At 47.6% G+C, this 22,565-nt stretch overlaps 1 protein-coding gene across 1 annotated transcript in view; it reads right to left on the reverse strand.

The window, feature by feature from the left end:
• The window catches only part of LOC137528017 (complement C5-like), a 208,381-nt gene extending 186,315 nt beyond the window's left edge, over positions 1-22,066 (reverse strand). The window contains exons 1-2 of the mRNA XM_068249238.1: positions 21,846-22,066; positions 4,118-4,310 (exon numbers count right to left, since the gene is read on the reverse strand). Coding sequence (XP_068105339.1) covers positions 4,118-4,310; positions 21,846-21,910 — 258 coding nt within the window. The 5' untranslated portion in view covers positions 21,911-22,066. The remainder of the gene's footprint in view (positions 1-4,117; positions 4,311-21,845) is intronic.
• Positions 22,067-22,565: the final 499 nt, after the last annotated feature.

The raw sequence follows: 22,565 nt of genomic DNA on the forward strand, positions 1-22,565 counted from the left end.
CCAGTGTCCCTTGGTGAAGGATGGGGCCGCCATGCTGGAGGGGGTAGCAGCCAGGACGGGGGGCAGCGGAGAAAGCGGCGGCCAGGCCCCCCTTGTTTACCTGGGTGCCCCCCGTCCCCACTCCGCCTCCAGCTCGCACATAATGTAATAAATTGTACCTAAGGAGGTTCGGCAAGCCGGGCACTTCCACCCACACCGATTGAGTCACTTCCGAGGGCGGCATTGCAGGAAGTGACGGCGAGTGGTGTGGGCGTAAAAGCCCAGCTCGCCGAACTTCCTTAAAGAATACCCGAACTGAAATGTGACATAATGTGATAGACATGTGTATGTACAGTGCCAAGCACACAAATAACTATGCTGTGTTCCTTTTTTTCTTTCTCTGCCTGAAAGAGTTAAATATAAGGTATGCAAGTGGCTGACTCAGTCCTGACTCAGACAGGAAGTGACTACAGTGTGACCCTCACTGATAAGAAATTCCTACTATAAAACACTTTCCTAGCAGAAAATGGCTTCTGAGAGCAAGAAATAGGTAAAAAAGGGGAATTTCTTATCAGTGAGGGTCACACTGTAGTCACTTCCTGTCTGAGTCAGGACTGAGTCAGCCACTTGCATACCTTATATTTAACTCTTTCAGGCAGAGAAAGAAAAAAAGGAACACAGCATAGTTATTTGTGTGCTAGGCACCGTACATACACATGTCTATCTCATCATGTCACATGTCAGTTCGGGTATCCTTTAAGTACAATTTATTACATTATGTGTGAGCTGGAGGGGAGCGGGGACGGGGGGCAAACAGGTGAGCCAGAGGGGGGAGGCGACCCCCCTGGCCGCCGCTTTGCCCGCAGCCCCCCATTGTGGCTACTACCCCCTCTATCAAAAAAAACAAACAAAAAAACCATGCAAACGGATCCAGAACGTGTGCTGCAAAGAAGGCAGCACGGATCCGTTTGCGTTCCAGTTTTTGACAATCGGAGCCCGGACCGCGGATGCGTCCCGCACCCGGAGCTAGTGTGGCCCTAGACTAAATAAAGGTAAGCCAGTACATTTTTTCAAATTTTAACTGCTTTTAACATCTCTTTTTTTTTAATCACATCTTGGGTGCCTCTTTTTCCCCTTGTTCTTCTCACCCCCTTCTGGAGGGGTGTACCCCTTGGCTCATTGTGGCCTAATCACCTCTAGGACCATTCGGTTGTTTTTGTAGCAAGAGTGCGACCACACCCAGCTTGCCTGGAGACCCGAGTGGAGTCGGGTTTATATATCTCCACCTGTTTACAGCGGTTGGTTGCCCTTCTGCAGGGCAGTTTTTTAGGCTAAATTGCACCCATGAAAAGGGTATAAAATTGCCCCCCCAGCGGAGCCAGGTATCGGTGCCTGCAGTATAGGCTGGCCAGGTATAGGTGTCCATAGTATCGGTTAACCAGGTATAGGTTAGCCAGGTATAGGTCCCCCCAGTATAGGTAGCTAGTCATAGGTGCTCCCAGTATAGCCAAGCATAGGAGCTCCCAGTACAGCAAGGCATAGGAGCTCCCAGTATAGCAAGGCATAGGAGCTCCCAGTATAGCCAGGCATAGGTGCTCCCAGTATAGCAAGGCATAGGTGCTCCCAGTATAGGTTGCTAGGCATAGGAGCTCCCAGTATAGCAAGGCATAGGAGCTCCCAGTATAGCCAAGCATAGGAGCTCCCAGTATAGCCAGGATTAGGAGCTCCCAGTATAGCCAGGCATAGGCGCTCCCAGTATAGACAGACATAGGTGCTCCCAGTATAGACAGGCATAGGAGCTCCCAGTATAGCAAGGCATAGGAGCTCCCAGTATAGCTAGGCATAGGTGCTCCCAGAATAGGTTGCTAGGCATAGGTGCTCCCAGTATAGTCAGGCATAGGAGCTCCCAGTATAGCCAGGCATAGGTGCTCCCAGTATAGCCAAGCATAGGAGCTCCCAGTATAGCAAGGCATAGGTGCTCCCAGTATAGCAAGGCATAGGTGCTCCCAGTATAGCCAAGCATAGGAGCTCCCAGTATAGCCAGGCATAGGTGCTCCCAGTATAGCCAGGCATAGGTGCTCCCAGTAGAGCCAGGCATAGGTGCTCCCAATATAGCCAGGTATAGGTGCTCCCAGTATAGCAAGGCATAGGAGCTCCCAGTATAGCCAGGCATAGGAGCTCCCAGTATAGCCAGGCATAGGAGCTCCCAGTATAGCCAAGCATAGGAGCTCCCAGTATAGCCAGGCATAGGTGCTCCCAGAATAGGTTGCTAGGCATAGGTGCTCCCAGTATAGCCAGGCATAGGAGCTCCCAGTATAGCAAGGCATAGGAGCTCCCAGTATAGCCAAGCATAGGAGCTCCCAGTATAGCAAGGCATAGGTGCTCCCAGTATAGCAAGGCATAGGTGCTCCCAGTATAGCCAAGCATAGGAGCTTACAGTATAGCCAGGCATAGGTGCTACCAGTATAGGTTATTAGGCATAGGTGCTCCCAGTATAGCCAGGCATAGGAGCTCCCAGTATAGCCAGGCATAGGCGCTCCCAGTATAGCCAGGCATAGGTGCTCCCAGTATAGCCAAGCATAGGAGCTTACAGTATAGCCAGGCATAGGTGCTACCAGTATAGGTTATTAGGCATAGGTGCTCCCAGTATAGCCAGGCATAGGAGCTCCCAGTATAGCCAGGCATAGGCGCTCCCAGTATAGCCAGGCATAGGTGCTCCCAGTATAGCCAGGCATAGGTGCTACCAGTATAGGTTACTAGGCATAGGTGCTCCCAGTATAGCCAGGCATAGGAACTCCCAGTATAGCCAGACATAGGCGCTCCCAGTATAGCCAGGCATAAGCGCTCCCAGTATAGCCAGACATAGGAGCTCCCAGTATAGCAAGGCATAGGAGCTCCCAGTATAGCCAGGCATAGGTGCTCCCAGTATAGGTTGCTAGGCATAGGTGCTCCCAGTATAGTCAGGCATAGGAGCTCCCAGTATAGCAAGGCATAGGTGCTCCCAGTGTAGTCAGGCATAGAAGCTCCCAGTATAGCCAGGCATAGATGCTCCCAGTATAGCCAAGCATAGGAGCTCCCAGTATAGCAAGGCATAGGTGCTCCCAGTATAGCCAGGCATAGGTGCTCCCAGTATAGGTTGCTAGGCATAGGTGCTCCCAGTATAGTCAGGCATAGGAGCTCCCAGTATAGCCAGGCATAGATGCTCCCAGTATAGCCAAGCATAGGAGCTCCCAGTATAGCAAGGCATAGGTGCTCCCAGTATAGCCAGGCATAGGAGCTCCCAGTATAGCCAGGCATAGGAGCTCCCAGTATAGCCAGGCATAGGAGCTCCCAGTATAGCCAGGCATAGGCGCTCCCAGTATAGCCAGGCATAGGAGCTCCCAGTATAGACAGACATAGGTGCTCCCAGTATAGCCAGGCATAGGTGCTCCCAGTATAGCAAGGCATAGGTGCTCCCAGTATAGCAAGGCATAGGAGCTCCCATTTAAGCCAGGCACAATTTATGCTGAAGCTAACGCCCTCCTTTGACTGTACCTGTTTGTGAATGGAAGGTGTGTAATCTGCCCGTTATTCAAGCTCTGCATACTTGTGCAGGTATTCAATTCAGGTGCAGCATCTGTTTGGAGGCGCTGCCATTACCTTTTGCTGTACAAAAAACATAAGTATTCTTCAGGCTAGCTGCCTCCATGGGCGTCAGTTTGCATTCAAATTCTTAGAATAGTGATTAGTACATAATTTGCATCTGATTTGTATTCAAGGTGTGTATTTAGCCCCAAGGGGCTCTGCACATCTCTGTAGGTTTCATTTCATTTGCAGCCTGTGAGCGCTGTTGTATGGAGATGTAATTTGGGGTGGCCGGATTCCTGAACTACTCTTGCACGGGGCGGGCAGCATAGCACTAGCCCTATGACAGCGCCCATTGTCGGCACTGAGCACTGGGTGCCAAAATAACCTGCTTCAGGGCTGTTGCACACTACATGTGATTCCGATTTGCGATTTTGATGCGATTTCACATGCGGTTTGCGATTTTTAATCGGTACTGCATGCTGCGGTTTTCTTCTTGTTTTGATAGCATCCAGGGAAAATCGCAATCGCAAATCGGATTTGCAGTGGGCAGGGGGCCTCAGTCTGCACTCACCTGAAGGCTGACTTTAGCCTGGTGCTTGTTCCCTGAGGTCAATGTCACACTCTCGGAGGCGTAGGTGGTCCTCTTGTCTGGGTAGCTGAGCAGGGAAATCTTCACAGATAAATCTACCGTCCAGTCAAACATCTGGATAAGCACAGTCTCCTGGGCCCCAATTCTCCATTTCCGGGGTGCCGTCACCAGATACCTGCAGGAAATTCATAATATTTTAGTGGGAGAGAGGAGGTGCCCCAAAAAAAGAATAAGAACTTCACGTGCCCTCACTGCCCTGTACTGTGGTTGCTTGCCTGGCAACCCGGTTTGGTGAGTATCTTTCTTTATTTTCAACAAAGAATCTATAAAAGGTATACAATGCAAATTTTAGTGTGCTAGTCATAGGGCCGCATTCAGGGGGGACAACTAGCACTACAGTGAGGGGCCCGGGGCCCCCAGGAAGCCCATCTTCAAATGCACTGGCAGTAACGGAGCACCTGGCAGAGTGCTGGCATTAATGGTGCATCGGGTGGAGTGGCAGGGAGTGAAGGAGCAGTGGCAGGGGAGAGCAGGCATAGTGTAGTAACTCACCTTCCGGGAGCCCCCGCAGCCGTTCTCTACTTCCTCTACCAGGCGTCCATCGCGTTGATAACAGCATCCCCTGTGCTGACGTAGCTGCATGTCATCATAGGGGGGCGCTGGTACCAACATGAGGGACGCCTGGGAGAGGAAGTAGAAAGAAGGGAGTTACTGCGCTATGCCCGCTCTCCCCCACCCCTGCGCCTATACCTAACTAAGCTAACCTATACTGGCGTCAACTATACTGGCTACCTATACTGGAGGCACCTACCTATCTAACCTATACTGGCGGCAACTATACTACCTACCTATACTGGAGGCACTTGCCTGGCTCACCTTTACTGCTTACCTATACTGGAGGCACCTACCTCGCTAACCTATTCTGGTAAATGGTGGCGGACACGGTGGTGAGGTGGCTAGTGGGCGGGCACCGCAGCCAGTGGGTGGGCCCAGGGAGGGGGGGGGCAGGCCTGATGATGTGTGAGGGGCCCCAAAATTACTGATGGCGGCCCAAGTCTAAAGTCCGAGGAGAAAATCATACTGGTTGCACAAGAAGGACCAAAGGCTGATCACTGGGCCTGCAGGACGGTTTATTGGTTTAACCTCCCTGGCGGTAAGCCCGAGCTGAGCTCGGGCTATGCCGCCGGGAGGCACCGCTCAGGCCCCGCTGGGCCGATTTGCATATTTTTTTTTGTTACACGCAGCTAGCACTTTGCTAGCTGCGTGTAACCTCCGATCGCCGCCGCTGCCCGCCGATCCGCCGCTATACCCGTCGCCGCAGCCGCCCCCCCCCCCCAGACCCCGTGCGCTGCCTGGCCAATCAGTGCCAGGCAGCGCCGTGGGGTGGATCGGATTCCCCTTTGACGTCACGACGTCGATGACGTCATCCCGCCCCGTCGCCATGGCGACGGGGGAAGCCCTCCAAGAGATCCCGTTCTTTGAACGGGATTTCTTGATCTCCGTTCGCCGGCGGCGATCGGAGGGGCTGGGGGGATGCCGCTCAGCAGCGGCTATCATGTAGCGAGAACTTGTCTCGCTACATAAAAAAAAAAAAAAAATTAAAAAAAAAGGTATTTGCTGCCCCCTGGCGGATTTTAACAAACCGCCAGGGAGGTTAAAGTGGACTGTACTTGAGTGACTTGTCTTTTTTTGGGATCCGTTCTCCTGGGACTTTAGGCCTTGAGCACGGTCGGTAGTTGTCTGTATCTCTACTACAGATCTTGTCTATATATTACATGTACTGCAGTATATTGGGGCTTCTGGTTGTTTTTTTGTCTCTTGGAAGCCCCACCTTCTGCTCTCCACCCTTCATAATAATTTGCATCAGAAGGCTTCAGAGAAGGGAGGCATAGATGACATGGCTTGCTAAAGCTGGAGGTTTTTCTCATCGGAGGTTAGTGCCTAGCAGCTCCAGATGCAGTCAACACCACTGAGGGTAGGGAACTCAGACCTTACTAGCCCCAACACTGTACACAGCCTGGGTGTACTGAATGACGGATAGAGAAGGCTCGAACCTCCGATTTCTGGTTCGCGAACCTCGAACGCGAACCTCTGCAAAAAGTTCGATTTGCGCAAACTTTCGCGAACTGCAACAGACATCAATGGGGAGGCGAACTTTGAAAACTAGAAACATTTATGCTGGACACGAAAGTGATGGAAAAGATGATTCAAGGGGTCTAACATCTGAGTTTTTTCATGTAGGAGATTTGACGCATATATCTGGATATGACGCACAGCAGCATTTTTAGGGCAGAAATCACATTGAATGCTAAATTGGAGGCCTAAAGTGCTTTAAAACATCTTGCATGTGTATACATCAATCAGGTAGTGTAATTAAGGTACTGCTTCACACTGACACACCAAACTCACCGTGTAACGCACCGCAAACAGCTGTTTGTGTAGTGACGGCCGTGCTGGACTGGTGCGCACCATGGCGAGAGTGTAGGCCGTGGCGTTTTTCAAGCCCATATGGTCGCCAGGCTGTGGTAGCTCAATGATAGAACAACAGTGACTGTCCAGCTGATCAAATTTGGTCTGACCACAATGAAGCAACGACCTTATTATCTTGGGTGTGCTCTCCCCCCCCCCCCTCCCCCCGCGACACTCATATAGCCGTCGGGCAAGCCCCTTCACCGCGGCAAGGTAACAATCACGAAGGGGAATTGACACATGTACATGCCTTTTGTTTTTTGTTGCAGCTGCAGTGCAGCCAGAAAAATTATTGCAGCGGACGCTGCTAGCGGCGGCCTTAAAAATTCAGAAATCCGCCTGGAGTCCTGGACCCTGTTGGTGGTGGCGGAGAAGGCAGTCAAGCGGCCTGCAGGCAGAGATGCTGTGTGAGGAGCGACTTAGTCTTGGGGCAGGCAGTCACACGGCATGCAGGCAGAGATGCTGTGTGTGTGGACTGACTTAGTCTTCGGGTAGGCCTGAGCATGCTTTGCAGACCAGGCATCCGTGGTCAGATGGACCCTTGACCCAACGCTGTGTGCCAGAGATGTCACCACTTGCCTTTCAACTTCATTCATGGTACAGTTTAGGTATCGCCTTTTTTGAGAAATAATTGCGGCCTGGTATCTTCCACTGCGGTGTGTGGCTTTGCTTTTGTGTGCTGCTTTTCCTCAGGTGGTCATCCCATTGCAGTTTGTGCTTTGTAATCATGTGCCTTCGTAAGGTAGTCGTCCCTACACGGGTCTTGGTCTTTCCATGGCTCAATTTTCGGTGGCAGTGAGTACAGATGGCATTGCTCTCATACAGATATACAGGCAGATATACAAAAAAATTTCCACACCGCTGAGCCCTGTGATGATGGCGCTTTGGTGATGGCTGCCGACGAAGTGTTAAGTGGGGTGCCAGAATCAGAGCAGGAGGAGGAAGATATGTCACGCTTTCGTGCGGAAACTGAGGAAGATGAGGTGTTCTGTGTTAAATAGTCAACTACGTCCTGACAATATTGGGGGTTGATGGCACGTGCCTTCTTCTGAACACTGTACTTTGGTTGAGGGCCGCACGAAATCATGACAGCGCGACCTCGAACAGACCTGCTGGGTGGCCTGCCTCTGGTTCTGCCTCTTGTTTTGTCCATATTGGGGGGGATGAAGTGAAAGGTATGCACTGACTTGACTAATACAATGTACGGTTACACAGGTGCAGTGAACAAGTTGCAGTGACTGCTGGTACAACAATGTGCGGTTACACAGGTGCAGTGAACAGGTGCAGTGACTGCTGGTACAACAATGTGCGGTTACACAGGTGCAGTGAACAGGTTGCAGTGACTGCTGGTACAACAATGTGCGGTTACACAGGTGCAGTTAACAGGTATGCATGGACTGGTATATAAAACAGTGTGCGGTCACACAGGTGCAGTGAACAGGTATGCAGTGACTGGTATTACAAATGTGCAGGTGTCACACACACAGGTACCGTGAACAGGTGCAGTGACTGGTGGTATATAACACTGCGCGCGCTCACGTAGGTAGGTAGGTGCACTGAACAGGTAGGTATGCAGTGATTGGTATTACAAATGTGCAGCTGTCACACAAACAGGTAGTCACTGAATGTGCTGGGCCTGGCAGGGGCACAGTAGGAATTACCAAGGGGCCAAGGTCCAACAGCTGCGAGTGCGACTGACTGACAGGGCTGTTTATGCAACACAAGTGTCTGTGGGACACACACACACACACACACACAAAAAAATAGATCCCAACCAAGAACAATATTAGCTCTCAAAAGCAGATCAGTGAATAATGGCGCACAGCGCCTATGCATAAAAATGGCGCCGCATTAAAAAGATACGCTTATCGCTATTTATCGTTAGTACAGCATAAAAATGGCGCACAGGGAAAAAAAAAGAAAAACGGCACACAGTAACGTTATTTAACAATAGTGGCACACACTAACGTTATTTATCAATAGTGCCATTCATATGCCAAACAGCAGACGTTATTGTGCACAGTAACGTTATTTATCAATAGCGCCCTACATAAGCCAAACTGCAGACGTTATTTAACTGCAAAATGGTGAATGGAGTTAATGTAACACTGTCAAGGTTAGGGTTAGGCACCACCGGAGGGGTCTTAGGGTTAGGCACCACCAGGGATGTCTTAGGGTTAGGCACCACCAGGGGGGTGGTTAGGGTTAGGCACCACCAGGGGGGGTTTAGGGGTTAGGGATAGGTACAGAGAGGGTTCTGTGTGTTAACGATAAATAACAATAAGGCTTTAACGTTAAATAGCGATAAGCGGCAAACAGATTAGCGGCAACACCATGCGCCATTATTCTCAGGCGCCATTTTCAGATGAATCCCTCAAAAGAGCTGTTGAGGATGAGGAGTGCTTTTTAGCAATAAGTATCAGCAAGAAAGAGCAACCTAACAAGCCTAACACAAGAGCCTAACTAAGCTTTCCCTATGTCTACAGCATGTTCTCTCCCTTCTCTAATTACTGCAGCCATACGAGTGAGTGAAATGGCTGACGCTGCCTGCCTTATATAAGGGGGGGGGGGGGGGGGGGGAGTGGCTCCAGGAGGGAGTGTAGCCTGATTGGCTACCCTGTGCCTGCTGACTGTGATGTAGAGGGTCAAAGTTGATCCTAATGATGTAGTATACGGGGCGGGTCGAACTCGCATATAGTTCGCGAACGCGAACCATTGAAGTTTGCACGAATAAGTTTGCGTGCGAACCGTTCGGGCCATGTCTACTGACGGAGAGTTAAACTTCAGGAATCAAATCTCAGCTGCTGTGATATATTTCTCCTTTCACTGAAGGAATATTGCAAAACTTAAGCACCTCATTCCTTCAGAAGAACTTCAAACCCTAGTTCACGCCATCATCCATCACATCACTACTGCACTATGCAACAGGAAGGTCCGCACCAAACCAGGATTCCGAACAATAGCTTTATTTAGGACGTCACGTATCCAATATAAAAACATGCACATGCACATGCATCAAGACGCTGACATGTTTCGAGCTATCTCAGCTCTGATTAAGAGCTGAGATAGCTCGAAACATGTCAGCGTCTTGATGCATGTGCATGTGCATGTTTTTATATTGGATACGTCCTAAATAAAGCTATTGTTCGGAATCCTGGTTTGGTGCGGACCTTCCTGTTGCATATTGTGGGCCTTGCTGACCTGATCGAGCACACTCCAGTGATTGGTGGGTAGAGCGGTGTTGACACGAACATTACACATCACTACTGCACTATTGCAATGCCCTCTATGCAGGCCTTCCATGTAAAGACCTACTCCGCCTGCAGCTAGTACAGAATGCTTCTGCAAGACTGTTACCAAGCCAACCCCGCCATTGCCACATAACACTAATCCTTTGATCACTACACTGGAGAATGCTTTTCAAAATTGGCATGCGAACATTCAAATCCCTACACAACCTAGGCCCGGATACCTGAAGGATTTGTGGCCACTGCGTCACACGTCCCACCACAACCTCACATCAAAAGGATCCAATCAGGGATGGGCTCAAATTCGAATTCGGGTGAATCCGGATAGTTGCTATCCGGATTTCACCCAGTTACCTGTGCGGGGTGGGCGAGAGGGTGACGGCTTCTTCGGTCCGTCCCTCGGCACCTCCCACGATGCGGTCCACGCGGCAGTCACGTGATTACACACAGTCACACACTTCCTCCTTCCGGGTTGAAGGAGGAAGTGTTTGTAATCACGTGACGCGCGTTGACCGCATCGTCCGAGGGATGGACCGAAGAAGCCGTCAGATAGGTAAGCTTGACCCTCTCGCCCACCCCGCACAGGTAACTGGGAGATATCCGGATAGCAACTATCCGGATTCACCCGAATTCGAATTTGAGCCCATCTCTGGATCCAATAACCTGACCACCCCCAGAGTTTAACTAAAAAACTTTGGAGTCAGAGCTTTCTGTCATGCTGCCCCTACCCTGTGGAAAGCCTTTCCAAACGTAATCAAGACAGCTCCAACCCTGGACATGTTTAAATCTAAAACTGAAAAGCCACCTGTTTAGTCTGGCATTTATGATCACATACCTTTTTCCCTGTACACATCACTGTGTACTGATCTGAGACAAGACGGAGGATGGGAGCCTCTAGACACCAGGGAACAGTATAGGGGAGGGAGAGCCATTAAATTCCAGGGAACTTTATAGGGGAGGGGATATGGCCACCAGACATCAGGGAGCTGTATAGGGGAGGAAAGAGGGCTATTAGACATCAGGGAGCTGTATAGGGGAGGGTGGGGAGCACTAAACACCAGGGAACGGTATAGAAAGGGAGGGGGACCACTACAGGGAACTTTATGAGGGAGGGAAGGTGGCTCCTAGACATTGAGGTTGGCCTGCGAGTAGGTCTATTTCGGCCCACTTTGTATTTGAGTTTGACACCCCTGCTACACTGGGTACCTAACTTCAAGTCACAAGTTTTCTTTTAACTACTTTGTACCAAGGGTATAGAGATTCATTGCACAAGCGTTTTGTGGGCGATTTAAAAAATCGCCTGCGCTTGAAAAGAAGCCGAAAACGCCCCTAGTGTGAACGCGCCCTGAAACTGTGTAAAATGACACTTTGCTGCGGTACAATGCACTGCATTCCGAGTTCTGAGATCTGTGCACATATTTTATAGATTTCACGAAAAGCGACAGCCCCTCCTCCCAAGCGTCTTCATCCCCTTGTCACCCATGCAGGCTGGAATAGCCAGAATGCGGAGCCACGGCCATGTAGTTCTGCGCTTGCGCAGTACGCTCCGGCCCACGTGGCGGTGATTGACAGCGCCGCTCGCGTAGGCGCAGTAAAGGCCGACCTGGAGGTCGCCCTGACGTCATCGCCGGGGACCGGGACGAAGCTGCGGCGAACGGCTGCGGGGAGAGCTGTGGCGAGGGACGTGCTGGGAGATTGGGGCTGGAGGAAGCCCCCGGTAAGTAGCACTTATTTTCTTTAATACTGCCTGATGACTCCTTTAACCCCGGAAATTGGTGCCATTGACTTCAATAGAAAGTACCCTCGGAACACAAAAATAAGAAGACAAAATCCGGTATTTATCTACAGAAAACTAAATTTTTGACGAAATTGGAATTTGGTTGTTCTCCAATCAACCCTAATTTTAAACATTACTACGATTTTTCCTCTTTGTATTTGAATCAGTTCCTGGGCCCGTTTCCACTTGTGCGGTGCGAATTCGTTGAGAAAAATGAATTCGCATGCGGATGCGAATTCGTACGCGTTTGTATGCAAATTTTAACACAAATTTGCGTAAGTTTTCATGGATTTTTGTAAGCATGCAAATTTAACCATGTCAGTGCCTGTGTCACCACCAGAGAGGAACACACAATGAATACAGGAAATCACAATACCTTAGAGATCATTGCATCACTTTGCATACACAGTGACATCTTGTGGTTGCTTTACTATACTGCTGTTTAGGTAATTTTGTTGAAGTAGGTGGTTTTGGTACTCGGCACTCAGCACTGAAACTAGACGCCACCATAGCAGTAATGATATACTGCGTGGGGCACATAAGAGTGATCGCCGAACCCCAAATTACCCCTCCCTCCGAGACTTGGCGGGAGGATAGTATTGAGCGGCATGTAGTTTGAGTAGCAGTAGGGCGATCCTTAATTCAGCTCCCCCTGCGCCCAACTGCCTGGCGGTGTACTACATATGCACGCAATTCTATTGATATTGCCAACAGAAATTAGCCTCTCAATGCAGAGTACCGTAGAGCGCGTACGTTAAAAAGGGGCGCTGGGAAAAAAGGGCGCCGGGTTTTTAACGATAAGCATGGATAACGTTTAAAAATGTATTGTACTGTATTTCGTTTAAAATTAATGGTTTTTAAAGTTATAAATCATTAAATAATGTGCATTAAATCGGCAATTGTAAAAACGTTAATCTTTCGTTTAAATACTGAAACGTATAATAACGTTTAAAATTTTTTTTTACTAAGTAACCCTCCCTGTACCTACCCCTAACCCCTAGACCCCCCTGTTGATGCCTAAACCTAAGACCCCCCCTGTTGATGCCTAAACCTAAGACCCCCCCTGTTGGTGCCTAAGTAACCCTCCCTGTACCTACCCCTAACCCCTAGACCCCCCTGTTGGTGCCTAAACCTAAGACCCCCCTGTTGGTGACTAAACCTAAGACCCCCCTGGTGGTGCCTAAACCTAAGACCCCCTGGTGGTGCCTAAACCTAAGACCCCCTGTTGGTGCCTAAACCTAAGACCCCCCTGTTGGTGCCTAAACCTAAGACCCCCCTGTTGGTGCCTAAACCTAAGACCCCCCTGTTGGTGCCTAAACCTAAGACCCCCCTTTTGGTGCCTAAACCTAAGACCCCCCTTTTGGTGCCTAAACCTAAGACCCCCCCTGTTGGTGCCTAAACCTAAGACCCCCCCTGTTGGTGCCTAAACCTAAGACCCCCCCTGTTGGTGCCTAAGTAACCCTCCCTGTACCTACCCCTAACCCCTAGACTCCCCTGGTGGTGCCTAAACCTAAGACCCCCCTGTTGGTGCCTAAACCTAAGACCCCCCTGGTGGTGCCTAAACCTAAGACCCCCTGTTGGTGCCTAAACCTAAGACCCCCTGTTGGTGCCTAAACCTAAGACCCCCCTGTTGGTGCCTAAACCTAAGACCCCCCTGTTGGTGCCTAAACCTAAGACCCCCCTGTTGGTGCCTAAACCTAAGACCCCCCTTTTGGTGCCTAAACCTAAGACCCCCCTTTTGGTGCCTAAACCTAAGACCCCCCTTTTGGTGCCTAAACCTAAGACCCCCCCTGTTGGTGCCTAAACCTAAGACCCCCCCTATTGGTGCCTAAACCTAAGACCCCCCTGTTGGTTTTTTCGTTTAAAAATAATGTAAAAAAATTGTACTGTTTTTCGTTTAAAAATAATGTTTAAAAATGTATAAATCATTTAATAATGTGTAATCATGAGAAGCAGTAATAAAACATTAAGTCTCCGGGCGCCGCTTTTAAAACGTTATTTTTCTCCGGCGCCCTTTTTTCCTATCGGGCGCCCATTAAACGATATTTATTATAGGAGTGAATGGCGGCGCCCGATTTGTCCACTAGCCTCAGGCGCCCGAATTTACTGTTACCCCGTAGAGCAGCTCTGAAAGGAAGTAACATACCTCTCTGGCTCCAATGATGATCTACCTTCCATAGGCATAGCAATAACCCCTGCGACCCCGCCATCGCAGGGGGGCCCTCCCCTTTCCAGCCATTTAGCAAGGTAACCTCCCTTCTCACAAAAACCATCCCTGCCACCTCCTCCTGCCTGCAGAGTAGCGGGAGAATCTGTTATTTTTTCCTGCTTTTAGACGCTGCTTCACAGCAGAACACTCTCTGCTGCCATTCAACGGTTCCCGATCACGTGACCTGCATGGGGTTCATGGAACAAATAGGCCCCAGGCTATCATTATTACAGGGGGGGGGGGGGCTATAAAAGAGAAACCGTGACCATGAATTGAACTTCATCCCAGTCAGTAGCTGATATCCTCTTTCCCATGAGAAATATTTACTTTTCCCAAACGGATCATCAGGGGGGATCTGTATGGCTGATATTGTGGTGAAACCCCTCCCACAGTGTGATGTCATGACCATGGTGCTACCAGTTTCCTGTCTGTGAACCTCATTGCATTGTGGGAAATAACAGCTGTTTACAGCTGGGTCCAACTGGCAAAAAAAAAAAAAAAAAAACAAGCAGCATCTGCTTCCAGTGACATCACCTGCCAGCAGTAAAGATGTCACCATGTGGTAAATGTCAGAATGTAAATCAGGGAGAGGAAATATTTTACAACGGGCAAACACTGACTAAATCATTTATACATAATTATTGTAAAAATGAAGCACTTATACAGCATTCCTTTTGAATCTCAAGAGATCATTTGTGTGTTTCTTTCCCCCTGTTCTCATGCACTGAAGTTTCAGGCTGCTCTTTTCTTCTGCAAACAGCTTTGCCCTTGTTTGTAATTCCTCAGTATGTGAAAGCCCAGCCAGCTCAGAGGAGGATTTATCCAGCTTGTAAAAGATAAGAGAGAAGAGAGAAGCTGCTCTAATCTAAATAACACACAGGCAGTGTGCACAGAGGGGCCTGGAAGGGGGAGTTCATAGCAGAACCACAACACTGAAGAACTTGGCAGCCTTCCAGACACAGGCTGACAAGTCTGACAAGAGAGAGATAAGTTGATTTATTACAGAGACAGTGATAGTATAAAGTGCTGCAGTAAGCCAGAACACATTAGAATAGCTTTTGGAACTTGTAGGATGATAAAAAACAGGATGCAATTTTTGTTACGGAGTCTCTTTAAGTCTCATTACGCCCCTGCTACCTTCCCCACGTGTCCCCGTTTCTATGGTTATGGATATGAGGATGCTACGAGGGATGTAGATCATTGACAGACTATTGAGAGGCATGTCACTTTCCTTCAGCACTTCATCAGGGGGCCTGTCGCCAGACCCCATTATTGCTGGCCGAGACCACTGGGGCCCCCCTTGGCTACGGCCCCGTAGCAGTCTCTATGGAGATCCCTACACCACTGCAAGCACATACTTCCAAACTTTTTGAGATGAGAAAGAGGGACACTTAAGCCACGCCCCTGCCACACCCCACCACACCCCTAGTCATGCATACCATAAAGATGTCATCAGAAAAATATGTTGTTTTATAATTCAAACCACACTGGTCCTTTCTATCCTGGTTCATTTTCCTTCATATTAACATTTTAAAATTAGTAATATATCAATTTAAAGTGAACCAGAGATGAAGCATCCTCAAGTATTTTACCATATATATCTGTGGGAACATTAGAGAAAATGCCTACCTTGCTCTCTGTTTCATTCTGCACTGCTCAGTCTGCTTATCAGCCCTGATAAAAATCCCCCACTGAGCATTCAGTCTGGCTCTGCTCAGGAATCATTATAGCTGAATCATAGCAAATGAAGACTGAATGCTCAGTCTGGGATTTTATTAGGGCTGATAAGAAACAAGCTGTGCAGTGCAGAATGAAACAGAAAGCAGGGTAGGTGTTTTCTCTAATGTTCCCACTGATATATATGGTAAAATACTTGAGGGTGGCTCGTCTCTGGTTCACTTTAAAGGATGGGAATAAAGTTTAGAGTCAATCAAACACATTTTTTTAGTAGAGAAATATATTTATTTACATAGAAAGAGGGACAAAGTCCTGAAAGAGGGACAAATGAGGAGGACAGAGGGACAGTTGGGAGCTATGCAAGCAGCAATGTAAGTCTAGCCACCGCTTGTTAACTGTCAGTTTCTGGATCTGATGACATATTTGTATTTCGGATGAACAGGATATTTGGAGAACAGCTTATCTTTTGCAGATCTGCTATCAGCATGACATGCCAGGTGTGTAGCAACAGTAACAGCACTTTCTACTTGTGTAATAAACATATACGGTAGATGGATGCTGCAATAGCCACTTAGAATGTAATGTTATATATGATCTTTCAGGGCCCGTGCACACTATGGGGTCTGATCCACTAAACCGTGATGGCTCATGTCACGGCCGGTTTTGCGCGCATTTTCGCGTAACACCTGCACTATAACGCGAGCAGGACGCAATGCTCACTGTGTTTAAAGAGGAACTCTTACCTTGGATAGAACTTCACCCCAATCAGTAGCTGATACCCCCTTTCCCATGAGAAAGTATGGCTCAGGCAGCACAAAGTCTACAACCAGCCCAGTGATAAATGTCAGAATGTAAATCAGGGAGAGGGAAGATTTTACAATGGGCAGACACTGATTAACCACCCTGGCGTTCTATTTAAATTGCCAGGGTGGCGGCGGCAGGTTTTTTTTTTTTCGTAATTTTTTTTTCATGCTGCCAACATGATGTGCCCTTCTGATCGCTTTCGGCGATCACAAGTAACAAGAAATCCCGCGGAGAGCGGGATTTTTTAGTTGGACTTACCCCGTCGCCATGGCGACGATCGGGATGACGTCATGGACGTCAGACGACGTCCTGACATCAGACGCCTCCGATCCAGCCCTTTGCGCTTGCCGAAAGTGTTTGGTCCAGGCAGCGCAGGGCTCGGGCGGGGGGGACCTCTTCCGCCGCTGCACGCAGCGGATCGCCGCTGAGCGGCGGCGATCGAAGACCACACGCAACTAGCCAAGTGCTAGCTACATGTGGCACAGCTTAATTTGATGCAAATCGGCCCAGCAGGGCCAGAGATATCAGCCTCAGCGGCAATGGACGAGCTAAGCTCCTCCTACCGCCAGGAAGGTTAAATCATCTATAAATGGACATCGTAAACAATAAGCAATTTTATTCAATATGGTATTTTCACTACAGTTCCTCTTAAAAATGTGCGCGTTTATTTCACAGCATGGTCATTTGCTAACAAAAACGTGCATTTGCGCTGTCATTATCTAGAAAAGCACCAGGGCTCACATTATCTAGAAAAGCACCAGGGCTCACATTATCTAGAAAAGCAACGGGGCTCACATTATCTAGAAAAGCACCGGGGTTCACATTATCTAGAAAAGCACCAGGGCTCACATTATCTAGAAAAGCACCAGGGCTCACATTATCTAGAAAAGCACCAGGGCTCACATTATCTAGAAAAGCAACGGGGCTCACATTATCTAGAAAAGCACCAGGGCTCACATTATCTAGAAAAGCAACGGGGCTCACATTATCTAGAAAAGCACCAGGGCTCACATTATCTAGAAAAGCAACGGGGCTCACATTATCTAGAAAAGCACCAGGGTTCACATTATCTAGAAAAGCACCAGGGCTCACATTATCTAGAAAAGCACCAGGGCTCACATTATCTAGAAAAGCACCAGGGCTCACATTATCTAGAAAAGCACCAGGGCTCACATTATCTAGAAAAGCACCAGGGCTCACATTATCTAGAAAAGCACCAGGGTTCACATTATCTAGAGAAGCACCAGGGCTCACATTATCTAGAGAGGCACCAGGGCTCACATTATCTAGAGAGGCACCAGGGCTCACATTATCTAGAGAGGCACCAGGGTTCACATTATCTAGAAAAGCACCAGGGCTCACATTATCTAGAAAAGCAACAGGGCTCACATTACCTAGAAAAGCACCAGGGCTCACATTATCTAGAAAAGCAACAGGGCTCACATTATCTAGAAAAGCACCAGGGCTCACATTATCTAGAAAAGCACCAGGGTTCACATTATCTAGAGAGGCACCAGGGCTCACATTATCTAGAGAGGCACCAGGGCTCACATTATCTATAGAGGCACCAGGGCTCACATTATCTAGAAAAGCACCAGGGCTCACATTATCTAGATAGGCAAGGCACCAGGGCTCACATTATCTAGAAAAGCACCAGGGTTCACATTATCTAGAGAGGCACCAGGGCTCACATTATCTAGAGAGGCACCAGGGCTCACATTATCTAGAGAGGCACCAGGGCTCACATTATCTAGAGAGGCACCAGGGCTCACATTATCTAGAAAAGCACCAGGGCTCACATTATCTAGATAGGCAAGGCACCAGGGTTCACATTATCTAGAAAAGCAACAGGGCTCACATTATCTAGAAAAGCACCAGGGCTCACATTATCTAGAAAAGCACCAGGGCATTACATAGCATTACATTGGGAAGAGTTTTTGAAACCTCTAAAAGCTCTTCCCAATGTAATGCTATGGGTTTTTTTTTTTACAAAACCTCATTGCTCCAGTGTGCACAGACACATAGGATAACATTAGCAGCAGATTTAAAAACTCAAAACGCTCAGAAAAACTCCTCTGGTGTGCACCAGGCCGAAGAGGATTTTATGTGGATATCCACCAATGAGAGCAGATATGCAAATTCCAACACAGTCCTGCTGACCCTCTGCCTCTAATACATTGATGGTGTATACACACACATCCAATTTTGGTTGGGCAATCACTGGCCAATTTTACCCCCACCATGTAGTATGACAGGGCCATGCAAAGGTCCTTAAATGGGGGGTGCTCACATTTAAAAAAAAGGAGCCTCGCCTCCCCCCCCCAGGTACCTACAAGTGGTGGGGGACTCCCCCCCAACTCCCTTGCCCTGCAGTGACATGTGACCTTCACTCCCCTGGCTCTCCAACTGTCCCAAACCCCAGCACACCCCTACCACTAAAAATTCATAAGCAAAAGATGTAATTTTAAACACGTAAGTCTATCTGGACAGATATATCCGTTCAGATAGCCTGCCCTGCTGCCACTGAGCCAGGCGCGCGATGGCACGCGCTCCCGCCGCCTTCCGTAATCCCGGAGATCAAGTTCCCATTCATTAATCTAAATCCCCATATGAAAGACCGACACCGTCAGTGAGACGGCTCCATCTTTCATAAATCCCCTTCTGCCCCATCCACACTTTACTTTCGATTGCGTAGTAATACTACACGTGCAGAATTAAGTTCTGAGGGCATCTTGTGGCCAAATAGTAAAATTACATCTGGAAATAAAACTTTCCAGATAATAACATTTTTTTTATTGTTAAAATGAGTCCCTTACCTCGCCCACTTCCCAATAGCTACACAAAAATGTTTTGTAAAAAAAAAAATACAATAAAAAAAAAAAACATAGATTACCTTAGGGGTTTTCTAATATGTATATAGTAAGTATATTACTGTTATTTTTTAAATTATAGTGATGGATGCAAAACAAATAAAATATCGGCGCCATACATTGTGATAGGGCCATAATTTAAATGGTGTAATAACCAGGACAAATGGGCAAATAAAATGTGTGGGTTTTAATTATGGTAGCATGTATTCATTTCAAACTATAATGGCCAAAAACTGAGAAATAATGATTTTTTTTCCATTTCTTTCTTAATCTTCCTGTTAAAATGGATTTAGAATAAAATAATTCTTAGCAAAATGTACCACCCAAAGAAAGCCTAAAACAAGATATAGATCAATTCCATGTAATAAGTAGTGATAAAGTTATTGGCGAATGAATGGGAAATTAAAGTTGCTTGGATGCATAAAGTGAAACACTGTAGCCTGAAGTGGTTAAAATGCAAACCACACTAGTCCACTCTATCATCATAGTTTTTCTTCATTTTAAAGGGAACCCAAGGTGAGAGGGATATGGATGCTGCCACATGTATTTCTTTTTTTTTTGTATTTCTTTTTAAACGATGCAGATTGCCTGGCTGTCCTGCTGCCTCAAATACCTTTAGCCATAGACCCTGAACAAGCATGCAGATCAGATGTCTATGACAAAATCTGACAAGATTAGCTGCATGCTTGTTTCAGGTGTGTGATTCAGACACTACTGCAGCCAAATAGCGCCAGCGGTTTTTGAAGCAGATTTCAGAGAGATTCTAGGCATGTATAGAGAGGTTTTCTACACATACCTAACGGTTTGTGGAGCGTTTTTGTGTAGCAGATTACACATATTGTTACAGTAAAGCCGTTACTGAGCAGTTTCTGTAACAAAAACGCCTGGAAAACTGCTCTGATCTAGCGTTTTCCAGAGCGGTTTTCCACTTTCCTATACTTTACATTGAGGCAGAAACGCCTCTGCAAACCGCAAACGTGCAGCAGGAGCCACGTCCACCGATGTGCATCATCCCATAGAGATACATTAGCCAAGTGTTTTCACAGGTGGAAGCGGTTTGCGTATCGCTTCAAAAACCGCTCGGTGTGCACCAGGCCTAACATCATCATCCTTATCATCATTAGCTTTCCTTCATTTTAACATTTGAAAATAAGAAATATAGCAATTTAAATGATGAGACTAAAGTTTACAGTCGATTAAACACATTTTTTCAGGAGAAAAATACATACAGTATATTCGTTACACAGATCTGTACATCAGTCTTGAAAGAGAGACAAATGAGGAAGAACGAGGGACAGAGGGATTTAGTTCCTCAAGCTGGACTAGTTGCGTGTGGTCCAGTATAAGTCATGGAGAGAATTTAAAGACATAACAACAAAAGTTGTTTAGGTGATACATTTAATGACTTAATGCACAAGATTTCTCTGCAAGCCTTTGAAACTTTAAGTTTCTTCCTCAGGCATGTTTCGGAACTGGTTCAGAACCAAATGGTATGGTTCTCTTCCTCAGGCATGCTTCAGAACTGGTTCAGAACCAAATGGTATGGTTCTCTTCCTCAGGCATGCTTCAGAACCAAATGGTATGGTTCTCTTCCTCAGGCATGCTTCAGAACTGGTTCAGAACCAAATGGTATGGTTCTCTTCCTCAGGCATGCTTCAGAACCAAATGGTATGGTTCTCTTCCTCAGGCATGTTTCATAACTGGTTCAGAACCAAATGGTATGGTTCTCTTCCTCAGGCATGTTTCAGAACCAAATGGTATGGTTCTCTTCCTCAGGCATGCTTCAGAACTGGTTCAGAACCAAATGGTATGGTTCTCTTCCTCAGGCATGCTTCAGAACTGGTTCAGGACCAAATGGTATGGTTCTCTTCCTCATGCATGCTTCAGAATTGGCTCAGAACCATATGATATGGTTCTCTTCCTCAGGCATGTTTCACAACTGTCTCAAAACCAAATGGTATGGTTCTCTTCCTCAGGCATGTTTCAGAACTGGTTCAGACCCAAATGGTATGGTTCTCTTCCTCAGGCATGTTTCAGAACTGGTTCAGAACTAAATGGTATGGTTCTCTTCCCCAGCCATGCTTCAGAACTGGTTCAGAATCAAATGGTATGGTTCTCTTCCTCAGGCATGCTTCAGAACTGGTTCAGAACCAAATGGTATTGTTCTCTTCCTCAGGCATGTTTCAGAGCTAAATCAGAACCATATGGTATGGTTCTCTTCCTCAGGCATGTTTCAGAATTGGTTCAGAACCATATGGTGCGTTTCTCTTCCTCAGGCATGTTTCAGAACTGGTTCAGAACTAAATGGTATGGTTCTCTTCCCCAGGCATGCTTCAGAACTGGTTCAGAACCAATTGGTATGGTTCTCTTCCTTAGGCATGTTTCAGAACTAAATCAGAACCATATGGTACGGTTCTCTTCCTCAGGCATGTTTTAGAATTAGTTCAGAACCAAATAGTATGGTTCTGAACCAGTTCTGAAACATGCCCTATAGAAAAAAACATAACGTTTTTAAAGCTTTAAGAGAAATCTTGTACAGATGGTCATTAAATGGATCACCTAAACAACGTTTGCTGTTATGTCTTCCAAGAGGGACTGTCCCTCTGAAAAAGGGACAGTTGAGTCTACAACAGAATAAAGCGACAAGTTTTCTCACGTTCCGGTCTGGCTATGAGTCCAGCCGCACATCGTGGCCAGGAAGGCGATTTGGAGCAGAATCATGATGGAGGGAGACGAGACAGCGAAGATTCCGGCATCCAGCAGGTCCTCGCAGGGCGCAGTCCTGTCACAGTGGTGTCCTGTTGCTGCTGATGATACTTTGCCCCGCTGTGGTTTGTGTTTGTGTGACCAGGTTACAGGTTGTCTCGTCCTTATCAATGTGAGGGAGGAGGGGGAATAGACAATACCTTGCTCTGTTTTTATTTGACTTTTGGAACAGGTTTAGGACTTGTTATGTTTTGGTAGGTGATTTTTTGTTCTCCCTACCCCATCTGAGAGAACTTTTGTAACTTCCTGTTCTGGCAGGAAGAGAGCAAATCTCTGCATCGTAACCAGACAATGCCACAAATAAAATGTTCCTTTGAAGAGTTAAAGTGTACCAGAGCTGTAAAATTTTAAAAATATTTTATACATACCTGGGGCTTCCTCCAGCCCCATCAGCTCCGATCGCTCCCATGCCGCCGTTCTCCGCTGTCTGCAGCTTCGGGAACCCGGTCCCCGCACTTCCATCAGTCGGGGACCGGAAGTGCGGGGACCGGGTTCCCAAAGCTGCAGACAACGGAGAACGGCGGCATGGGAGCGATCGGAGCTGATGGGGCTGGAGGAAGCCCCAGGTATGTATAAAATATTTGTAAAATTTTACAGCTCTGAGTCCCTT

Source organism: Hyperolius riggenbachi, chromosome 8 (assembly GCF_040937935.1).
Source record: "Hyperolius riggenbachi isolate aHypRig1 chromosome 8, aHypRig1.pri, whole genome shotgun sequence".
Lineage (NCBI taxonomy): Eukaryota > Metazoa > Chordata > Amphibia > Anura > Hyperoliidae > Hyperolius > Hyperolius riggenbachi.